We start from the raw sequence: 20,060 nt of genomic DNA on the forward strand, positions 1-20,060 counted from the left end.
GTCTGGAGCACCATCCAGGAGAAGGAGATGCTAAGGGCCCTTGCACCTGGGCAGGATTTGTTAATTACATTAGGACAAATTAAGCAAAGGTAAACACAGTGAGCTACACTGAGGACTCCCAGCACATGTCTTCAGCTTGGTCTTTCTCAACACTTTGAGCCCAAACCACAACCATAACAAAAACTACTGTGGACAGAAAGTTTGTGGCTCACAGGGTTTTACTGACACAAGTAGCTAGAGCTGCTCTCGACTTTTCAGTGCATATGTAGTACAAAATTGTTTCTGACAGGATATCCCTTACAGGATATGAGATGACAGATAGTTTAGATCCAATTAAATCTATAAGACCACTACAAAACCACCTTCGTACACGTTCCTAGCTAGCAGTGGAACGAGCGCTTCACGACATGGCAGATTTCTAAGATAAGCAGACAACTAGATAAGCGGAAACATTTAAAATCAGACAGATAAAAATACCATTAATCCCAGCAGTACTACAGTTATTTCTGACAGACTTGAAAGAGGGCCACTACTGGAATATGTCACTGCCTTCCCAAACCTCTGAGAAACACGCTCTGTAAAATGCCTCGGCGTGATCCCGGGGGATTTAATAATGTTAAATGTTGGCTTACTTCCAATCGCTAAGTTGCATTAAAAGACATCTAAAAATACATACTTTTTCTTCCTAAGTGATACTTCTCTACATGAGCTATTAATGCATTTGCCAGAAAGACTGTTCTGCAGTATAATGGGAAGAGATAAGAGTGTGAGCGTGCTACAGGTGGGAAAAAAGCCTAGGAAAAGACTTGGTTGTGGCTAAAATTCTTACTTCCATAAACTCCTCCAGTTGAAGAAGAGACAAATATGCAAGAGAAGTGGAAAAGAAAAGAAGGTATGGCTCTGCAAAGACAGTCTAAACAAACTAAAAAGAAATTACTTCAATCCCTTTAAAGGGACTTGCTTGTCTGCTCTTAAAACTTGGTCCTGCAGCTGCAGGCACTGCATTATACAATCCCTCCCATAAACAAATTGAGCTCTATCTTAGCAACAATTGCTTTTTTTGATCTCTTTACTACCTCTGGCAGGCTGTGCCAGAACCATATTGTTAGGAAACCTCTCTTAATTTGCAGACTAAATTTATTCAAGGCCACTTGATACCTCTGTGTTCTTCTGCCAACATTGTCCTTTAGCTTACCACTTCTTTCTGCCTCCTCAGCGTTTAACTCTAAGGTATTTATAGGCAACAGTCATATTCCAGCTAAAGGAGATTGTTAGAAGAGATGATTCTATGGGAAACTTCCTCATATGGTCCTTGTGTTACAGTAGTGCATGTACCCCAAACTTTGTTACCAGCCCTGTCATGAGAGATACCATCCATGCTGAAAGATACACAGATCATTGCTGGCTCCTCAGGGCAGAGACCGACTCTCTATTTAGTCGAGTCGACCACAGGATGACGCAAAACCAACATGGCACATGAAAGGGGTTGGCCAAATGTCAACGGGCTCGTTTGTGGCGGAGCCAGGAAGACTGTGCTGTTCTGCCACTGGTTCTAGGTGTCACCCGCTGGATCACGCAGCGTCAGTCCCGGTGTCCTCATAGGCCCCTTGCAGCTGCAAAGGACCACATTTGTAGCAGTCGTAGTGAAGAGGCACACACCCCACAATGTTTATTCAAAGTTTATCTACATTTGGTTCCTTCAGCACTCGAGTCCATGCCGCTTTGTTTTCAGAAGAAAGCTTTATCTGATATTCATCTTCAAATAATAAATCCTGCTGCTAAAATTGAATACCTCCTGGTGTTCCATAAAAGAGGCAGTAAAACAACAACAAGCACAAAGAAGCCGTTTTAGAGTAAGTTTTCTAACTATGGGCTCTGATAGTCTGAGGTTGAGTCCAACACAATCCAGGCAGCAGCAGCAAAATGTTCCTCCGCAAGCCTTGAAATGCAGTATTGATGTAAGATTCTACTTATCCCTAAGCAAAAGCTCCATCTGAAGGGAATGATGTGACCTCTCCTGAGGTTCCTGATGAGTTCAGATTGTCACGACTACTTTATGTTCTGCAGATAAAACTTCACAATAGGTCTGCCCGTTTTACATTCAGCACAGTTTCACTGATACCAGTGCAGCTATTTCTGGTGGCAGACATCAGTCCCAAAACGCAGCTCTGCAAAGCTTGTGCCTCTTTCAAAGTATCCGTATTATACACAGAAGATTAGGAAACTTGCCCTCCCTGGAACTCTGAACATATTTTTGATTAATGCCGTCATTAGTTCTAGTACCAACAGCAAAGACCGACTCTGTGCATAAGCACATGGGTCTCAGACCCAAGCCAGGTCCTACACTTTTAAAATGCAACCAAAGAATAAAAAAGGCAAAAACTTTTGCTTTTTACTAAGCCAAATACTAGTGTCTTGGTTCACTGTTGCAAAATCCATTATTACCAGTCCACATCACTGTTTCATTTTGTGTTGTCAAGTTTTTACGGTTAAGTTAGAAAGACGCAGCACTTTACCTGCAAAGGAGGTGCAAAACAACCCATAACTGAGGATTTTCCATTCTAAAAGACTTTTACAGCATTTAATCTTATACTTGACATGTGAATTTCTAAACTACTGTAAGATCCAAAATGAATTATACAGCTTCACTAGTAACTAGAAATCAAGCAACTAATATACAATGCATTATAGAAATGTATTTTGCAAGTTCATTTTGACAAGTATGGTTTCCATTAACTTATTTATGGCGATACATTATTCATACTAACATTTGCTGCATATATATATATATATTTAAAAATAATTTTTAACAAGGCTCTTCTGGCAAGTTATGTAACTTAGCACTTGTTGCTGACAGCATGGGATAGGCTACAACTTTTGTGTGGCATATACAATCTAAAGAGTAATAAATTGTGCCTGGAATCTATTGTTCTATCATCATTTGGGAATGAGAAACAACCGGGAGCTCTTCTCTTGTACAACTGGAATGCTGGAAAGCACTGAAAAATCCCAAAGTCAATGGGTTTTTTGGTAAGTATTCTTTATTTCCAACATTACAGCTAGGAGGATGAAGGATTTCAACCATTTTGTATCACTTCCTACAAACGTTTCAGCGCCAGAAAAGTCCATCATTTCACTGCATGGTTTATACATCAGAATTTATGCTTTAAATATTATGAGCGTGTCTTAGAAGTGTAGCCACGGTTGCACGGTACTTGTTTTTGCCATTAAAGTCTGTTGCCTAGGAAATGACCCCCCGTCTGCCATCAAAAGACTCCAAGGTGTAATTATTCTTAAGCAGTCACTAAAAGGTGAATTTAATGTGGTGGGATGAAAATGTTTAAAACATATTGATGTGTAATGAAGGAAAAACACATTTCTGCTGTAGTGAACAGTGCCTGGTGTTAAGGCTGCCATGAGAAAAGCATCTAGTAAATACTGTATAAAATTAAATATATCTTAATCTAATGTTAATTGCTTAATTTATTACCTAAGAAAAACCCAGCACAACAACTACCAATAAATGTGCACTAGCAAAACAGAATTAATACTGGAATTCAAAGAGCGTCCTAGAACCAGCACCCCTAAAAGCCTTCTAAATACTTGTCTAATTACACCTGACAGACAGGATTTCCAAATAGGTAGAGCTGAGAAAATCTGGAGAAGAAACACCGTGAAATGTTAAGAGCAAAGCTCTTTTCTTCTGTGCAGATCTAAAGGTTTGGCCCTTTAAAATTAAATAGGCAGAGATATTTTTTTAAATGAACATATACTTAAGAGAAAAAAACCCAACATCTTTATGCCATTACTTATCTCAAAGATGCTTTCTAGTAAGTACAACCTGCTGTACAGATCCTTTGGCCAGGAAAATCTCCAGAGCACTTCCAGACTCTCTTTTGAAAGCTTACACTACACTCAAGACAATCTCTCTCAATAAAAACCACTCTAAAAATAATAACTAATAATAACCTAACCCTTGCCTTGCTCCCACCAACGAGGAACTTGGGAAGTAGGTATTTTATTGCTATAGCAGGATTCCAGCTTTTTCACGTCTCCTTTCCCTAACAGGCCTTTGTTTCATGTTCTTCGTTGCTGGTCTGATACATGGTATAGTTCTTCTTGCATGCTTAAAGAGACACAGGACATCCCTAGAACAAAGACTGTTAGTGGTTTTCAAAACACTTACTGGTTTTAGAATGAAAGGTTAAAACTGAGACAATGGGATTTGAGCTCTCAAAGTTCCGGGGTCCTTCTGAACTTAGAAACTTTCAGAAATTCATTGCATTATTAAGTTGGAAAGAACAAGCGCGTTTTTTCAGAATTTGCACCAAGTTTATAAGGTGAATTTCATGTAATTCTAGAAACTAGGACTATTGTCCCTGGGGGTCTGGATGCTGCAAGCAGAGAGACCTGAAACTCAGTATCCACATCCCATCTCCCTTCCATAACTTAAGATCCTGAACAACTTACTTTTATACAAACCTTCGTAGAAATAAAAGCAAATAAGGCAACTCCCAGTCAACCACTTGGCAACTGATTTATTAATACGCATCCCATTATCAACCCGGTAACTTGAAAGGGAATAACATTTTAGCAGTTGTGCCAGCCACCCCATGCAAATGCTTCACAGCCTGAAAATTCCAAACTTTAAGATGCCACTTAACCAGCCCTAATAGTCCCCCGGGATGGTTTTGCTGACAGCCAGAGTCTGCTCAGCAGTACCAGGAACTTCCTTCTGCTTCCACCTGATAAGCAAACATGCTATACATAGTGCATTAATCTCCTTTGCTGTATGACACAACGCATTAATCACAACAGCCTGCTTCAACCACAGTAAAATACTACTCCAGATGCTTAACCTGTGTAGATGTCAAGCCCGTGTATCTGCTGACGCTGCAAAAGCTCAAGCGCATCCCAGCAATACAATAACCCACAATACGTTACCAACAAGCAGGAACACGGGCAGTCTTTTTATTCAAAACTCTGCAACCTAAGGCCCTTATCCAGTAAGCAAACTGGTATTTGATTTTACCTGGTACCTGAAGAGCCATGTCAAAAAAGTTTAAGATATTATGTACAATTCTTGCTTACTGTGTTCAAAATACTGTAATTTAGCTGCAACAGGTACAGAAAAAGGGTTATAATGGCCATCAGAGGAATGGAGAATTATGAGATGTCAAAAGCATTTGGCTAGTGCTGTGAAGGTTGAGAGACAGCACAACCATTCTTTAGAAATTCATTTAATAAGGTAGGAGAGAAGAATAAGTTAAAAGATAATAGTGTTGTACAGTGTGTGTGCACAGATTATGGATACAGTTCGATGAGAAATAATAAGCGGATGCAATCATGAGATGAGTGACGGTCTAGAACTGCCCAAACAGACTAGTGAGAGCAAGGAGTCAGCTTCTCTACAAGGCACATAGTTTCCCATTTTATGAATTTGGATTAAAGTTTTCAAGGAAAAAAACCCTAATTGTACTTAAAAGAACTTTTCAATGCATAACATTTTATTTGCTAAGAAATTTCATTTTAACAACACTGGGAAATAAGCGATCATGAGAATTAAGCTTCAGTATAGAATTAATATGATGTTCAAGGAAATGGAGCATAAAAGATTTTTATATAACTATCCTGTCTTCCCACACCACCCCTAAAGTTAAGCATATGCTTAAGTGATTTACTGCATCGAGGCCAGAACATCCTGCATGTCGCAAACACGAAATCCTACTCCCACAGCATCAATGCTTTTACTCCTTGTGAAGTGCAAGTATTCAGTTTAAGTCTGCATCCTGATGTGTGCTAATGCACACAGAGGAAAAAAAACCAAAACACTACACGTATTTTGTCTAACTTTGTGAAAGATGATTAAAAATGCAGCACTTGTGGCCTTACAGAATACCTGAAAAATAAGGACATTTGCCACTAAGTTTGCCTCAGGCTTTTGTCAAACTAATTTTCTCTGGCAATTTTAATAAGGACTGTGCAGGTTTATCTCATGAGGATGCTGATCATGAATCCCTTTATTTCAGTGGGACACCTGAACAGCAGATAGATTGTTTAATATAGAAATATAAAAATACTACAGAAATAAACATGAAAGTGAATAGACCTTCACCATTTATGTCTGTTTGTCCCTCACCTCTCTGCAACCTGATGTTACAATAATGAAACAAGATAATGAATGGAACCTGCCAAAAAGGCAACTTGTGGAAACACCAGCATACCTGTGTGTAGGCAGGTGCATAAAACATACACACTGAGCAGGTGCGATGTTCAAACTTTAGAACAACCTGAGGAAAGTGATTTAACTGGTGTGAAGATTGGCAATTCATATCACCTAATTCTTGTGAACAAGCCTCTAAAGTCTCTACCACCGGAAAGTACTTCACTCATTACTCAAAAGAAGCAATTCATCACAACTTTTACATTTCTTTATGATATTTTCTTGTGTTCTGGACCCATACCTGTGGTTTACTTCAAAGGAGTAACTTCTCATTGCCAAGAAAGAACAAACACATATACCACATTGTCAGATCTTCTGGCTTGCTTCTTGAACCAAAACTCCGCAAAACTGCCCCAAAAGTCCAATTATTTAATTGCATTGCCCTGGTTCAACAGCACTGAAGTCACCCTCAGGCCATCTGTAACTGTGTTACCCTGTTTATCATGTAAGTCTTCCACATCCTCACCTCTGCCTTGTGTATGTTTTTACACAACTCATCTCTTCCCTACACTGCTCTTCTATTTTTTGGTGTTCTCCATTAATCCTGTGGAGTTGTTCAGCTGGAACGTCTTCCAGCTCAACTTAGAAACAGGAGCATAAAGGAGCATGTGGACAAGGACCCTAAGCCCATCTGTCTTCATGGAGCTGTTGAGTCCCCTTTTCTTTGAGAACTATGCTGGATGAAGGGTCCTGCTACCTTCTTACCAATCGTAGCTGCTGGTTTGGGTGCCCTAAAGTTTCTATTTGATCTTGCTGACATTCTGTTTCCATCTCTACCTCTCCACTGGCTTTGGTCCCTGGCAAATAAGGGCCATAAGCAATGCCACAAGAAATGTAGCAGACAGCAGAAAGTCTGAGTGACAATCCCTTTCACAAAACACCGTATCAAAAGTTTAAATCATTATTTTGAATACGCACTGCTATATTTTGGTGACATTTTACAGACATGCAGCGTTTGTTTGCAATTATTCTGTGAGTGTGGGACTGAACGCACACCTACACTTCATTAAATATACAATGAATTGCATTCCCAACTCGGAGCAGATGTATAGAAAATATCATGTGCCCGTGTCATTCCCGATTAGCCAGTTTCTGTAATTTCAACACAGTAAGCTCGGGATTTGCGCTGGAGCCTGGTTAGCAGCTCAGCTGCCAGACAGGGCGCTATATATGAGGTGGTGTTTGCAGCACAGACGTGGCCTAAAGGTTGTACCAGCTCTGTCAGAGTTTGCAGGACATCAGTGCATGAGTTTGAAGGGGCTGAAAAACCCCCCCAAACCACGCAAGAGGAATTAACTGTATATGACCTGCCTTTCCCTTGTTAAAATCAGTATTTTCTGTGAGAACTGATTCCGTAAGAGCAATATAAATCACAGTCAGGAAGAGAGGCACTTACGGAAGAGCTTGCAGCAGATGCGTGCACCAATGTAAACTGGGGTAACCTGGCGGTGTCCCACAAATCCTGTTCAGAGGGTGTTAGGAAACACCATCACAACACCCTCTTTCTGATGTTTGTTTCATGCTTCCTCCTTATCACCAGTCAGAAAGTGATTTCATTTTGACTTTGGTGTTCTGCTAGCACATCACCTTGTAATAAATCCTTTATTTGGTTTCTATGAAGTGCCAATATTTGGGTAATAAGAATGATCTTTTAGGCACCAGACTTTCCGGTGGCTGATGTGAAACAAGGTAAGCACAGAGCGATATTCTAATATTTGCATGGATGAGAGAAGAGGTCACAATGTGTTTTCATCTGTTAATGCAAGTATTCTCACTGACGTCAAGAGACAGTTTGGGTACGCATGACAAAGCAGCAGGATTTAACCCTCCATCAAAACCTCCGGAAACACTAAATTTGATTGGGCTAGAAAAATAAGAAGCCTCATGAGAAAAATTACAAGTTTTTGCCTTGAGACAACGTCGATCGCGGCATCGAGAGCCACAGGTTTCCTTCAGGAAGACATCAAGGTCAGACGGTTTCCAGGGAGACGGGTGGGAGTCCCTTCAGTTAACCTCTAGGCTTTTGGAAAACGTGTCTTTGTGTTTTCTATGCATCTGAAAGCTCTGGATCAAACCAGTTTTTTCATATTAGATCTGTTTCTCAGGACATTCCCATGCCCCTAAAATGTCTAAGGTATAAACACATTAAAAGCGGTGGTAATCATTAGGATACAGGGATTGGAATAGAATAGGATGAGACATTAATTCAGTGCTATTTTAAGACTTGTGGTGGTAGCAAAAACCTGCAGAGATTTGAGCAGGAGTTCTCTCATTGGCTTTGGCGAAATGCCCAGTTAAGCCCTGACATCACTTGAGATTTTCAAAAGGGAATTTTCTGTGATTATAGCACAAAACATACTCAGCTACTATCACATCTTACTTTGTGTACCAGTAAATACTCGTCACCATAGTAAGTTTTCTGCTCAAGTTTGCACGCCAGAGCACTTTTTCTAAACTATCAGTTACACATACTGAAAACTAAACACTGAAACCGGCCCCATCCTTTCTAAATTGATCTCAACCAAATACATCTAAAAATGCACCACACGATGTCTCACAGGCTTGTATGATCCAAAAGCAGATAGCTGGAAATGCAATTTGATTCTGAACCAAATTTTGCTTTAGCATGTACTGTAGGATAATTGAGTCATGTTTCAAATCAGAAACCGAGTACAGCGAGAATATAAAAACCACTGACCTTTCTTTGCCAGGTTACTGTTGGGTTCGTACTTCTCAATCAGCTGTTGAACTTGTTCCTGTTTTAATGGTGGGTAAAGGATTTCATTTAATCGTGGATCACGTTGCTTAAGATTTATGAATTCCATCATCTGGTCAACAGTAAGGTATGGTTTGCTCTTGGCACCACTAGAGAAAAATGAAAGCAACAGTAAAGCCATTAAAATACATTGAAATCTTGTTCAATGTTCTGTAACTTCCCAGGGAAACCAAAAAAAAAGACTCAGACTGTCGTACAACAAAAACATTGTCCTACTGTATCTCTGGACTAATTTACTTCGTTAGCATGTAACGATAAACATTCTTCATCAAACATCTAGGAGTGAGATGTTTAAAAGCATTCAGCATTATTGGCATCAATGTGAAGAGTTAGAGCAATGCTAAAAGCTTTTCATTCCTCTGAATTCCCGGAACTAAGCAATTTAAAAGAGAAAACGATGTGGAATTCAATCCCAAGCTTGCCACAAACACTTTCTGGCCCAACTATTTGGTTTTACTGAGAGCTGTAAAAAGAGCAGAGTTTGGGTACAATCTGTACCCTGACAGAGACCCAGGAAGCCTCCAAGCCAGGTGACATGCTTGGGGTTGTCAGCAGCACTTGGGACTGGGCCATTTCTACTGTGTGACGGCAACAGAAAATCAGCTCCGGGTTCAACAGGAGCAAATTGGGCCAAGGCTGAGTTCTTCTGAAACCTCAGCCTTAGAGAAAGGAGTACATGAGCACACCCTTATTGCAGGGCTAAGTTCACTAATTGCTTTGGTGCTCTTGGGACGTATTGTGGAAATCACTTCGCTTTCATATCGCCTTGTATTCTGGCTCCATTGATCAGACTTTGCTGAAGCTGGGAAGCAGGATGACCTGCTGCAAGGGGTAGAAGCAACACAAGCTTGTAACTGAAAGTATGAATCAGTTGTAGCTGGCTGCTAATTTAATTTCACGGTGTGAATTCATGATGCCCAACTCCCAAGTTACTGCGCTTTTTGCAACTCCAAATTAAGCTTTTGGGGGTGATTATACATATTCTCACGTCTTTTGTGTGCTGTTATTGCTTACTACTCTTCCTCCTTTACTTTCATGGAAGCCAAAACTATCCTAATCTGTACAGAAAAACAAGACCCGACAGTTCCGCTCCTTTAGAATCAAATGACTTTAAAACTCTGGCCACTAGAAAAGGAAGCAACAACCTGCAAGAAAACGAACCCTTGATCCAAGGTTAAATAACAGCCCTGCTTGACATTGAAATCTGTTCTTGGCAAGTGCTGCATGGTGCTGTAGTCTAAATAACCTCCTTTGCCATCCTCAGCCCAGAAAATCAGTGAAGGGGAAAAAATAATAATAAATAAATAAGCATCTTTTCTTACAACTCAGAAAAGATGTGGTCGATCTCAGGCCGAGGGCAGAGGTTGTTTAAGAACACCCTGTACACGTCTGGTGTGAAGTCGTCTTGAGGAATCGAATCATTCTGCAAAATGAGAAAAACAAAAGGTGAAGGAACAATACAGCATTTTTATACACTCTTTGTAAACAGATCACTCACTACTGCACTTCTTTCCATTTGCTTCCTGCAATGTAGAGGAGCCTGGATTTTGCAGAATAATAAATTCCTCTGAATAACAGAGCAGCTTAAAGAGTACATCTTTAAAATATATATATAAATACATTCGGCATTTTAGTTCCCATAAAGTGAAGTTCTCTCTTTCTCTGAGTACCTGTGAAGAAGAAAGGACGGACATCTGTCCATCTAACTCCCTTTTCTATAAAATAAATAGGCGTATTGATCCCGAAGAAGCCCCAGAGCTCAGTCCCAGTGGTGCTGAGTACATGTGTTTCAGCGAGGGAAAGGGCAGCGTTACAGAGGACGAGCACACCACCCATCTTTCCAAAGCTTTCAAAGAACCAGGGAACAACTTGGGTCACTGAGTCATCATTAGTGCTCTTGTGCTCTGACAGCAGCAGAAATGCCTCCTTTTCCTTCCCAAAGATACATATTCAAGACAGCACAGTTCTGGGCAAAACTCATGCAATGTGGCTTTTCCATACGTCTTCATCCTAAATGCTCAGCGTAGCGCATGTGGCAATCAGATTTCTTTTACAGTAATTGACTCAAAAAGCTCTCCTGTAGAAGAAATAGCTTTTTTTTTCTTTAATTTTCGAAAATGTAGAACAATTTACATTTACTCCTGCTTCTAGATGACACTTTCATCATCGCTATCATATCTGCTGGGTCTTCTCTAAAAAAAATATAATTCCTGCTTTTAACTGAAGGGAATTGCTGGACTGGAGAAGGAAAACAGTACTTTGTATGAAGCTCAAGAACTCTCTTCTTACTTGCACGTGCTGCCTTCAAGCTCCAGAGATTTTGCAGCAGACAGCGAGGGCTGCTGCTTTAGCGGCGCTGGGAAGACATGACGACCCCAAGGATTACGTGCAAAGCTTTTTTCAGCACGGAGCAGTATCGATGTGCGCTCTGGCTTCTGCCTTCACATCAATGCACCGAGAAAGGAAAATGGCACAGAAACTTGTATTTTGCAGAGAGAAAGCCTTACAAAGGAACAAGGAAAACAAAACCAATGTGGAATGCACATACTGAAAATCTGATTTGGAGTTGCCTCTATGCAAGGCAGTATTTTCAAAAGCTATGACATGCAGAGCACCCACATGATGCCAAATTGTAACTTGGACCCAAAGCCACTTGCTTTGAACTGCTGTTGAAATCAGTCATCTCAAAAGCAAGCTGCCAATAGAGGAAATCGTTGCTTTTATTTATTCTGCCTGTTTAACACTGTTGCCAAGGGAACCAGAAGGGTCGATTCAAGCCTTTGTTAGCCGGAAGGAAACTTTTCCATATTTTTCCTGCTTTAGATTAAAATAAATAAATAAATGCCATGGGTGGCACTTTCTCTCTCCTTTCATCTGTGAGACTCGCGGAGGCTCCAGAGGGTTTTGTACTGTGCCCATCGCTCGGCATTGCTGTCTGCAAGCGCAGACTGAACCAGACCCAGCCCACACGTGGACCAAGTTGGGCTTTTGCGCTGTTCTACCTGGTTATCATCTCCAGGCTCCAACGGTCTAAGGTCACCAGACCCGTGTACCTTCCTTTTCTTTGGAACCGTGTAGAGTGAACTGGTTCAAAATGTACCCAGCCAAAACCAACCCTGTGCTCTTTCCTATGGGATCGGCTCGTAACTCGCCAACAGCACAACTGCTGAATCTGGTGCAAGGGTGGATGGAGAAGTTTGAGATCTGAAGTTGGAAGATGGAAATAGCTCCTTTCAGTGATGGCTGCCAGGGACACCTCATTCTGTGCGAAACCGCACCCACTATGCCTTGATAAACTTGAGCTGCGGTGGTTTCAGTTGAGAGTAGGACTGATACCTGCGTTTTCCTAAGGGCAGGATTCATAAAGCTTGTGAATTTTGCTGTTAAAGCTGGCCCCCGACTCTCCTCTGGTCCCTCAGCCTATAATCCCTATTCAGCTGGGTACTGCTCCTCAGCCAGCACTTCTCCCAAGGGCATTTTAAACATTGATTCTGTAATCACCACAGAATTACGGTCTCCCATTGACCTATTTTTCCCTTTATGGGGATCTGAAGGTGCTCAACACTGAACAAAACGTGTGTCTTTTCCAATAGCCTTAAACCTGGGCTTTTATTCTCCCCTTGGTTCCAATTAAGAAAACATACCTCAGTTTCCCGACATGTATCTACAAAGAGGATAACCAACACGGGCACTTCAGGCACAGCACAGAACCTTTCAATAATTACTTCCTACTAGTAACATAATTGGTGGACTACAAAACACATAGAATGGAGACAAAAGCCTTGCTGCAAGCATTTGCCACCCCAGGCACAACCTCCGACAACTATATTTGGATTCCCGAAGCCTGCCTGTTGAAAGGGATTAAAATACGCTGCCCCTTTCCTCAGCCTGGTCTGAGCCATCCACATTTCACTGCAACCACCCACACACCTTATGGGCTCATCTCTTTTTTGAGATCAACGAATCGCAAACTTTCTGTACCACGCAATGGAATCCCTTATTTCCAACTTTGCTGATTATTGACATTCAATTTTATTGTGGATTAAGACTTCCCACTAATTTCAAGTGCTGTTGATTTATGATTTGTTTTGGTAACCTGCCTGCTTTCCTAACATCTGTATCCAGTCTGTTATATATTAGGCAGCACAACAGCTAATTCGGATTATTTGCACAGACAAGACTCAATAGCTGGTTGCTCTATTTTAATGCTGGTGCTTCGTTCTGAACCTCCTTGTTAACCGGAAAGCAGAAACCAGTCTCCACAGCCAAACAGGTGACTGAAATAAAAGCTCTTCAAATTCTATTTCAAGCACCTTTGACTAAAACCAAAACAAATACATCCAACAATAAGAAAAAGCACTCCCCTTTTCCCCAAAGTAGCCAAGATTAAAAAAAATACATAAATCATAGAGGAATCAGATGCCAAACTCAAAACCTCACTGGTATATTTTAAAGCTTAATTTAAACATTTAAACACTTGTCTGCTTTCAGATCTGTCAGATAATGGATGCTGCTGAAAATCAGATCACACAGAGTTTGGTCCTGCAAGACTTTACATATGCCAGGTTCGACCCAGAAATACAGAAATAAATAAATCCATGCTTTGAAAATGTGCTTGATTTGAAATCCATGGGTCGTCCCATTGCAGTCATGCTCAGCTGCTCAACCATATCTAGGCCGGAGCGCTCACCACGTGAAACTCACAGCCAATGAGCCCCGGATCTTCCTAAGCAATGAGAAGCACATTTTTTCTATGACACTTGGAGGGGAGACCCTTAGAGGGATCTTCATGAGGCATGAATACAAACCACCCAAAAAGCCAAAGCCATTGATGTCCATGAGAGACTTTCATGAATTCTCTGAATAATTTGGTGTGGTCTTACTGAGGATTCCCTGATACTCATGTCTTGCACACTGCGGGGAGCCCAGTGTTCTTCCAGGCTTTACGGAACACTGTCCTATAGTACAATGGGGCAGAAAAGCTGGAAGCTGAAGTTAAGAATTGTACTTGTTCAAACAAACAGGAACACAAAGGAAAAAGCTGTAGTTGAAGAACTGATTTTCTTCTACTCCATCACATCTATGAGATTCAGAGTTTCAGGCTTCTTAAGCACTTAGTTTCTAAAATATTTTTCCAAGATGATCAGCAGAGTTTTCTTTGTTGCATAAAGCATATTTATCTTTTGTCCCAACCAAAGAAAGGCTCTACTTTATACTATGATTAATTTTCAAGGTGGTATCCCAGCAACAAGTATCCAGCAACATCTATGTAAAATTGACTGTACTTAAATAAACAGCAGAAAAAGGTTGCAGCTTCTTTCAGACTCCAGTGATGTTTAGACTTTTTTTTTCAGAGATACGTAGTAAGGAGAAGTAATAAATCAACTGATTTGAAAAGCAATGCTTCAGTGATTCTTTGCACATCTTCTGTTGTTTGCTAACAAATAAATGAAAACCTCGCAATCTTACTTCAGCTAAGACTGCTACACTCTTTTATATCTAACTTCACTTTGAATTTCAAGGAATGAAGCTCCCAGACCTCCAAAGAAAGGTCTCATTGCTAAGGAGTAGCTGAGGTCTGGCTCGTGAAGATTTTGCCCCGTTGTTCTTCAGGAGCCGTGGGAACTGGATCTACTAAAAAACCATTAGGGAAGCAAAGGTTGAGCAAAGGTGACAGCACAGAGTTTTCTACACGAGCAACAGGTTAGGACACGGGTGTCAAACTCATTTTCACTGAGGGGCACATCAGTCTTGTGGTTGTCCTCAGAGGGCCAAATGTAATTTTAGGACTGTATAAATGTAACTATCCATTAATCCATATACCAGTTTCATTAAAAACAAAAACAAAAAACATCTTCTGTGAAGACTGGTTTCACATACTGGTTTCATTAAGTTTGATACCCCTGGGTTCGGAGGTGCTGTCTCTGCCACAGATTGGTTCTGCTCCACATCTTGGACATCTGAACGTAGGTACTATCCTGCAAGAAGCTTCCTGGAAGAGAATCTCCACCTTGGAGGAAAGACCGAGGACACCTTCACTCCAGCGTTAACTAGGATCATCTGTTCAAGCAAATGCTTCTTGAAGAAAGCCTTCTTGTGGTACCGTCCTGTAAATGCTCCAACTTGAGCAGGGCTCCCAGATTACCAGCATTTAATGGCTGCATCCCTGCAGCAGTAACAGCTTTGACATCGTAGCATTCCAACATTTACTCCATGCACCTTTTAGATAAGCTGCAGTGAGTTTACCTGTCACTTAACTCAAGCTATAGTTGGTTGTGGTGCGTAGATTTTTGGTGGTGGGTTTTTTTTGAGAAGGAAATAGATTATACCATTAGCTACACATTGTGCTAACACTGCTCTGGAATTGTGCCTTGAAAATTGTGCAACAGTCACCGATGCTTAAAATATTCTCCCAGCGCTTCACGAGGACAGGTCACACAACCCCCTGCCCTTTCCTTTAATCCATTCACACTCCTTCCGGAAGCGAAGCCGGCACAGCATGAGCAGCCTTGAACAAATCGTCCTCAGCTCAATAGAGAGCAAACACCGCTGAATACAAGCAACACTTTGTAAGAGCCAGGAATACATTCAGATGCTTACCCTGGAAGATGGAAGATTACAAGCTTCTAACGCGGTCTCTACTCGTTTTCTGTCAGCAGAAAACAAGCGGTAAATGCTGCAAAACAAAGAGAAACCAGAGGGAATTTGCTTAAAGACATGATTTGATGATTTCTGTGGCTTAAAGACTGAATATTGCTTCCCAGTCTATCACATCTTTAGTTATTTATTTCCATTTGCTGGCTGCTCGGTAAACACACCTGAGTTTAATGGTGCCCACAATGAGTTTAACCCACACAAGCCCCTATTACAGTGGATAGTTAATTGAGAAAGTCACCTCTGCTCTCCAGATCAACTCAGCAACAGGCAATTGGAGTATATTTATCCTCATGGCATGTCTCTGATGTAAAGAAATTATGGTATTGGTTTTTTTCCCCATTTGTTTGTTTTTAGATTTTATTTTCACAAGCAGAACAAGGGCAGAGAAGCTAAATGTCTTGGTCAAGATCACAATGGCAATCTAGACCCAAAGGGTAATTGAACAGAGACATCCCGAGTACCACACTCTTTCCTGCAATATGTGACATCAACAGATGATAAAACTTTTATTCTAGACACGGGGGTCACATGTTCATCTCAAACATAGCAAAAGTCAGAAGAAATTACATGGTAAGGAAGGAGAACAGAACTTACTTCTTCAGAGGAATCCGCCCTTCTGGAGTCACCTGCAGCTTAAGTTTCGTGTAACTGTGGAGACAAAAGCATCCTGTTTTATTTTTACAGTATTTTCGAGTACCCCTCCACTAACATTCCAGCTCAATGCCAGTGCTCTGATCAGCTGGCAAATTCCACTCGCCTTTTTTGCCCAATATGAAAACCTGTTGGGATTTCATTAGTACGTAAATACATTTTCCATCAACGGTAACACACCTGTAGTGTCTAATACTGCCTTGTCTTGCAACACAACACTGCAGATATCATTAATGCACAAATTTATCATTACCCCAAGCTCCTTCTCACGCAGGCTGGAAAGGTGGCTGTTCTCCTCCTCTTCCAGGGGCTGAAACTGTCCCTGGATATCGTACACCCTGCACCCCTAAGCCCCCATCACACACATGGGAAGGTTTCTCCATTTGACCCTAAATGTTGTCACTCGCAGCTGGAAGGAAATCAAATCACTGGCAACCAAAACATCACCGCACCAGAAGAGCGTCAGTATATTCAGCACAACCTGGGCAAGCCCAAGACACTTCCAGTGTGAAGCGATATAAAAATTACATGCTGAAACCATCTACAGACAGGCAATTATCCAGCTTTTGAACTGAATATTTAGAGCATCTCCATATCTCAGGACCTGTGACTTCTCTCACAAGCTCATTACGGCAGCAAGATGAAGATCTATCTTTGTTGTTGTTGAAATCGTTCAACATATGGATTCAGAGTCTCCTGAAACAGGAGCCATCCAGTAGCTTTAATGAGAAGCAGCTGGGCTTATGGCTGCTGTCTGATGCTGCTCCCAGTTTGCGAGGACTACTGGTTACCAGCATCATGCCTACCAGCAGCAGCCTGCCAAGAGCACAGCGTTCTGAGTGCTTCATCTCTTCCACTTGAATATAATTAAAACTATAAGTGAGCATTGCAGTAATATGGTCTGGTGAAAAATGTGGCAACGCTTAAGTATTTCAGTGGAATTTTTTTTATTGTTATTAAAAAAACTTCTTCATTTTACCCACTGGCTTAGCAAAAGAAACGGCACGGTTCTAATAAACTCTTCTTTTCTTCCCAACCAAAAACGCCATTAGCAACCGCTTCAAAAACAAAGTACGTGCTAACGTTCCTAACAAGGATAGGAATATTTTCACAAATCCTTTTCTCCTCATATATGTCTTCTGGAAACTGAAATCTCTTGTGCTACCGTGTCACCATACAAAAATATTGTCTTCTCTGCCCCATCTCACAGTGGTTAGTAAAAAAGGCTTCTTTTAGTTTGCCTTCTATTTTTTGAAACTTTTCAGTACCTTCTGGTCACACTTGGTGCTTTCCTCTACAGCAAAGATAGCTGGAAATAAAATGAACAGAAAATAATTCTAAACTTCAGTTAGAGCAAACTAAAAACATGTGTTTGAAGAACAGTCAATCCCCACCAGCACTTGCCACCTTTTTTTTCTCCCAAATTCTTTGTTACACATGAGATTCTATTTTTTCCCTGCAGCCATTATCCATCCATCTAAGAAAAGCAAGGATGTTATAGCTGTGAAAAAGCTTACTAGGAGATGCTGCCATCGGTAGCAGCCAAAGGGACTCGTTTCAGTAGCCCGGTGCTGACTCCAGGAATAATAAACTCCAGACCCACCAGTGACTCCAGGTTCCTGCAGTAAAGTCACCCTTTGCTCATCACTGCACAGGTCAGGATTCCAACACTAACGTCCTCCAGTGCCCATTTTTGCACTCCAACATAAAAATACACCGTATGGTTACAAGAGAATGAGCACTTTGTAACCAAAATGACAATTTTTGTTAACTACCTCTCCTTCCCAAATTAACCCTATTTTTCTCATCTGACCAAACCACAGGAGAGCTGCGCAAGCTGTTTATTGCACTTCCAACACTGTAAGCGACTGAATGCCACAAAAAAGGAGCTTTTCTAATTTGCTCTAATGCAATTTGTTTTTCTATTTTAACAAAAGAGTTCTGATAGGACTGCAAGCAGCCCTTTGCCTAGTACAGTAATAATAAGAAGAAAATATTTTTCATCTTCAAAATCAAAGATTTCTCATGTTAGCTTGATTTGGCATCTGTGCAGAAGACCCTGGAAACCCAACAGTTCCTAAGTGATGTATCAATTAGTGGAAAAAGAAAAGACACAGGAATGCCACGCTTGCCTGTTACTGAATCTACACAATGTGTTCTATAACTTCATCGTTAATTAACATTCCTTGAACAACCACAGAAAAATGGTTCCAACTAAGTCTGCTCTACTACATCTGAACCTGATGTGAAAACACCCATTAGGCACAGCCACAACCCTCCCCATTATGGACCTGCCAGCAAAGTCTGGTGGCCACCTGGGGATTGGAGTGGGAAGAGGCATGGAAACAGTAATAGCAAATCACTCCTGTGATGTGATCTACAGCCTGTGGAGCTGCTCTTGCTCTAACACCTGGGTCTGCTCAGTGCTTTCTCCACTCTCACCTTGGGGAACAATAAGGAAATGTTCAATGTTTCCATGTATTTGGGCTTTTGTTCACCTAACATATCGTTGTTGTCCCAAGACAGCATTATCAGGCGCAAAGCTGCAGTTCCTGCAACGTCCAACCTTCAAAGTTTCTCCAAGCATTTCTGTTGACTTCAGCAGCACCACATGAACACGATGAGAAGGAAACGCATCCCACCCCTCCTCCTTCCCAGAACAGGCACCTATGAATATGCACATGGCATTCAAGTCAGGCAGTTGGGAACCTCCTGACTAAGCACGGGTGCATCTAATGAAGCTAGGCATGAACAGCCTTAGAAAGTCCAGAAAAAGGGTGGACTAACTTGCTTCTTGGATGGAGCCAAGTTTTAGGAACCTAAGCCTAAATACCTAAACCCTGGTATTTAGCTGGACTCTCTCTGCAAGCAGAAATTAGAAGGTGGTTGAGGGGACACAAAGTTGAATTTAACCAGTCAATGTCTGGGCTGGGGAGGGTATATCTGCTCTTGTAGATCCCCAAAAGGCCAATGAACACCCCAGTTCATCACCATCACCACCTGGGTGGCTTTGCAGTGCTGTTCTCAATGATATCACTTAAGCAAAACTCCCTTGGCATGCGCACATATCCAGCTAAGACTCATTAATCTCTGGTTCAGTTCTCTTGGAGGTGTGTTTTTACACCCCAAAGGTTCTCATTAACAGCTTTTATCCTTTGTCGAAAACAACTCAGAACCTGCATGCTATGCAAAGCAAACTAGATGAATGGATTCACCCCTTCCCTCTGAATCTTGTGAAAACCAGAGAGATTAGACTGAGGAAAAGACTTCTTCCATTTCTCATTTTTTGATCAATAACAGAAAAAAAAGGAAAATGAACCAGAAGCAAATCAGTTCAGAACATTCATTCATTTTAAATGGAGAGCTTCAGACTATGGCTGAAAATACTACTTTGGTACACTAGGGAAAGATGGCATTTAATTCTGTTTTCTTGCTACAACTTAGTAGTTTGCAAGAAGAACCCTAACAAGACTTTTGTTTAAATGACATTCAGATAACAGGCTTTTTAAAATCATGAGAAAGGACAGCCTGTGTTTACAAAAGTGACAACTCATCAAAGCAGAAACAATAGATGACAATGTGACTAACAAGAAAAGAGGAAAATGACGCAGAGAACAGAGCAACACCCACAGCATTAAATCCAATGGCCACTTACGCTTTTTCCAGAAACGCGTCCCTTGACATGTTCTGTGCCAATAAATTTGTTGCCAAACTGAACACTTCATCTGACCATTCCTATAGAGAGAAAATTGG

At 41.1% G+C, this 20,060-nt stretch overlaps 1 protein-coding gene across 1 annotated transcript in view; it reads right to left on the reverse strand.

Moving 5' to 3' along the window:
- The window catches only part of PLCB1 (phospholipase C beta 1), a gene marked incomplete at its 3' end in the record, with an annotated part of 356,829 nt that overhangs the window by 121,688 nt on the left and 215,081 nt on the right, over positions 1-20,060 (reverse strand). The window contains exons 5-9 of the mRNA XM_080341590.1: positions 19,963-20,042; positions 16,251-16,304; positions 15,600-15,675; positions 10,322-10,422; positions 8,922-9,088 (exon numbers count right to left, since the gene is read on the reverse strand). Of these exons, the coding sequence (XP_080197716.1) occupies positions 8,922-9,088; positions 10,322-10,422; positions 15,600-15,675; positions 16,251-16,304; positions 19,963-20,042 (478 nt within the window). The remainder of the gene's footprint in view (positions 1-8,921; positions 9,089-10,321; positions 10,423-15,599; positions 15,676-16,250; positions 16,305-19,962; positions 20,043-20,060) is intronic.

Source organism: Nesoenas mayeri (genome assembly GCF_963082525.1).
Source record: "Nesoenas mayeri genome assembly, chromosome: 3".
Taxonomy (NCBI): Eukaryota; Metazoa; Chordata; class Aves; order Columbiformes; family Columbidae; genus Nesoenas; species Nesoenas mayeri.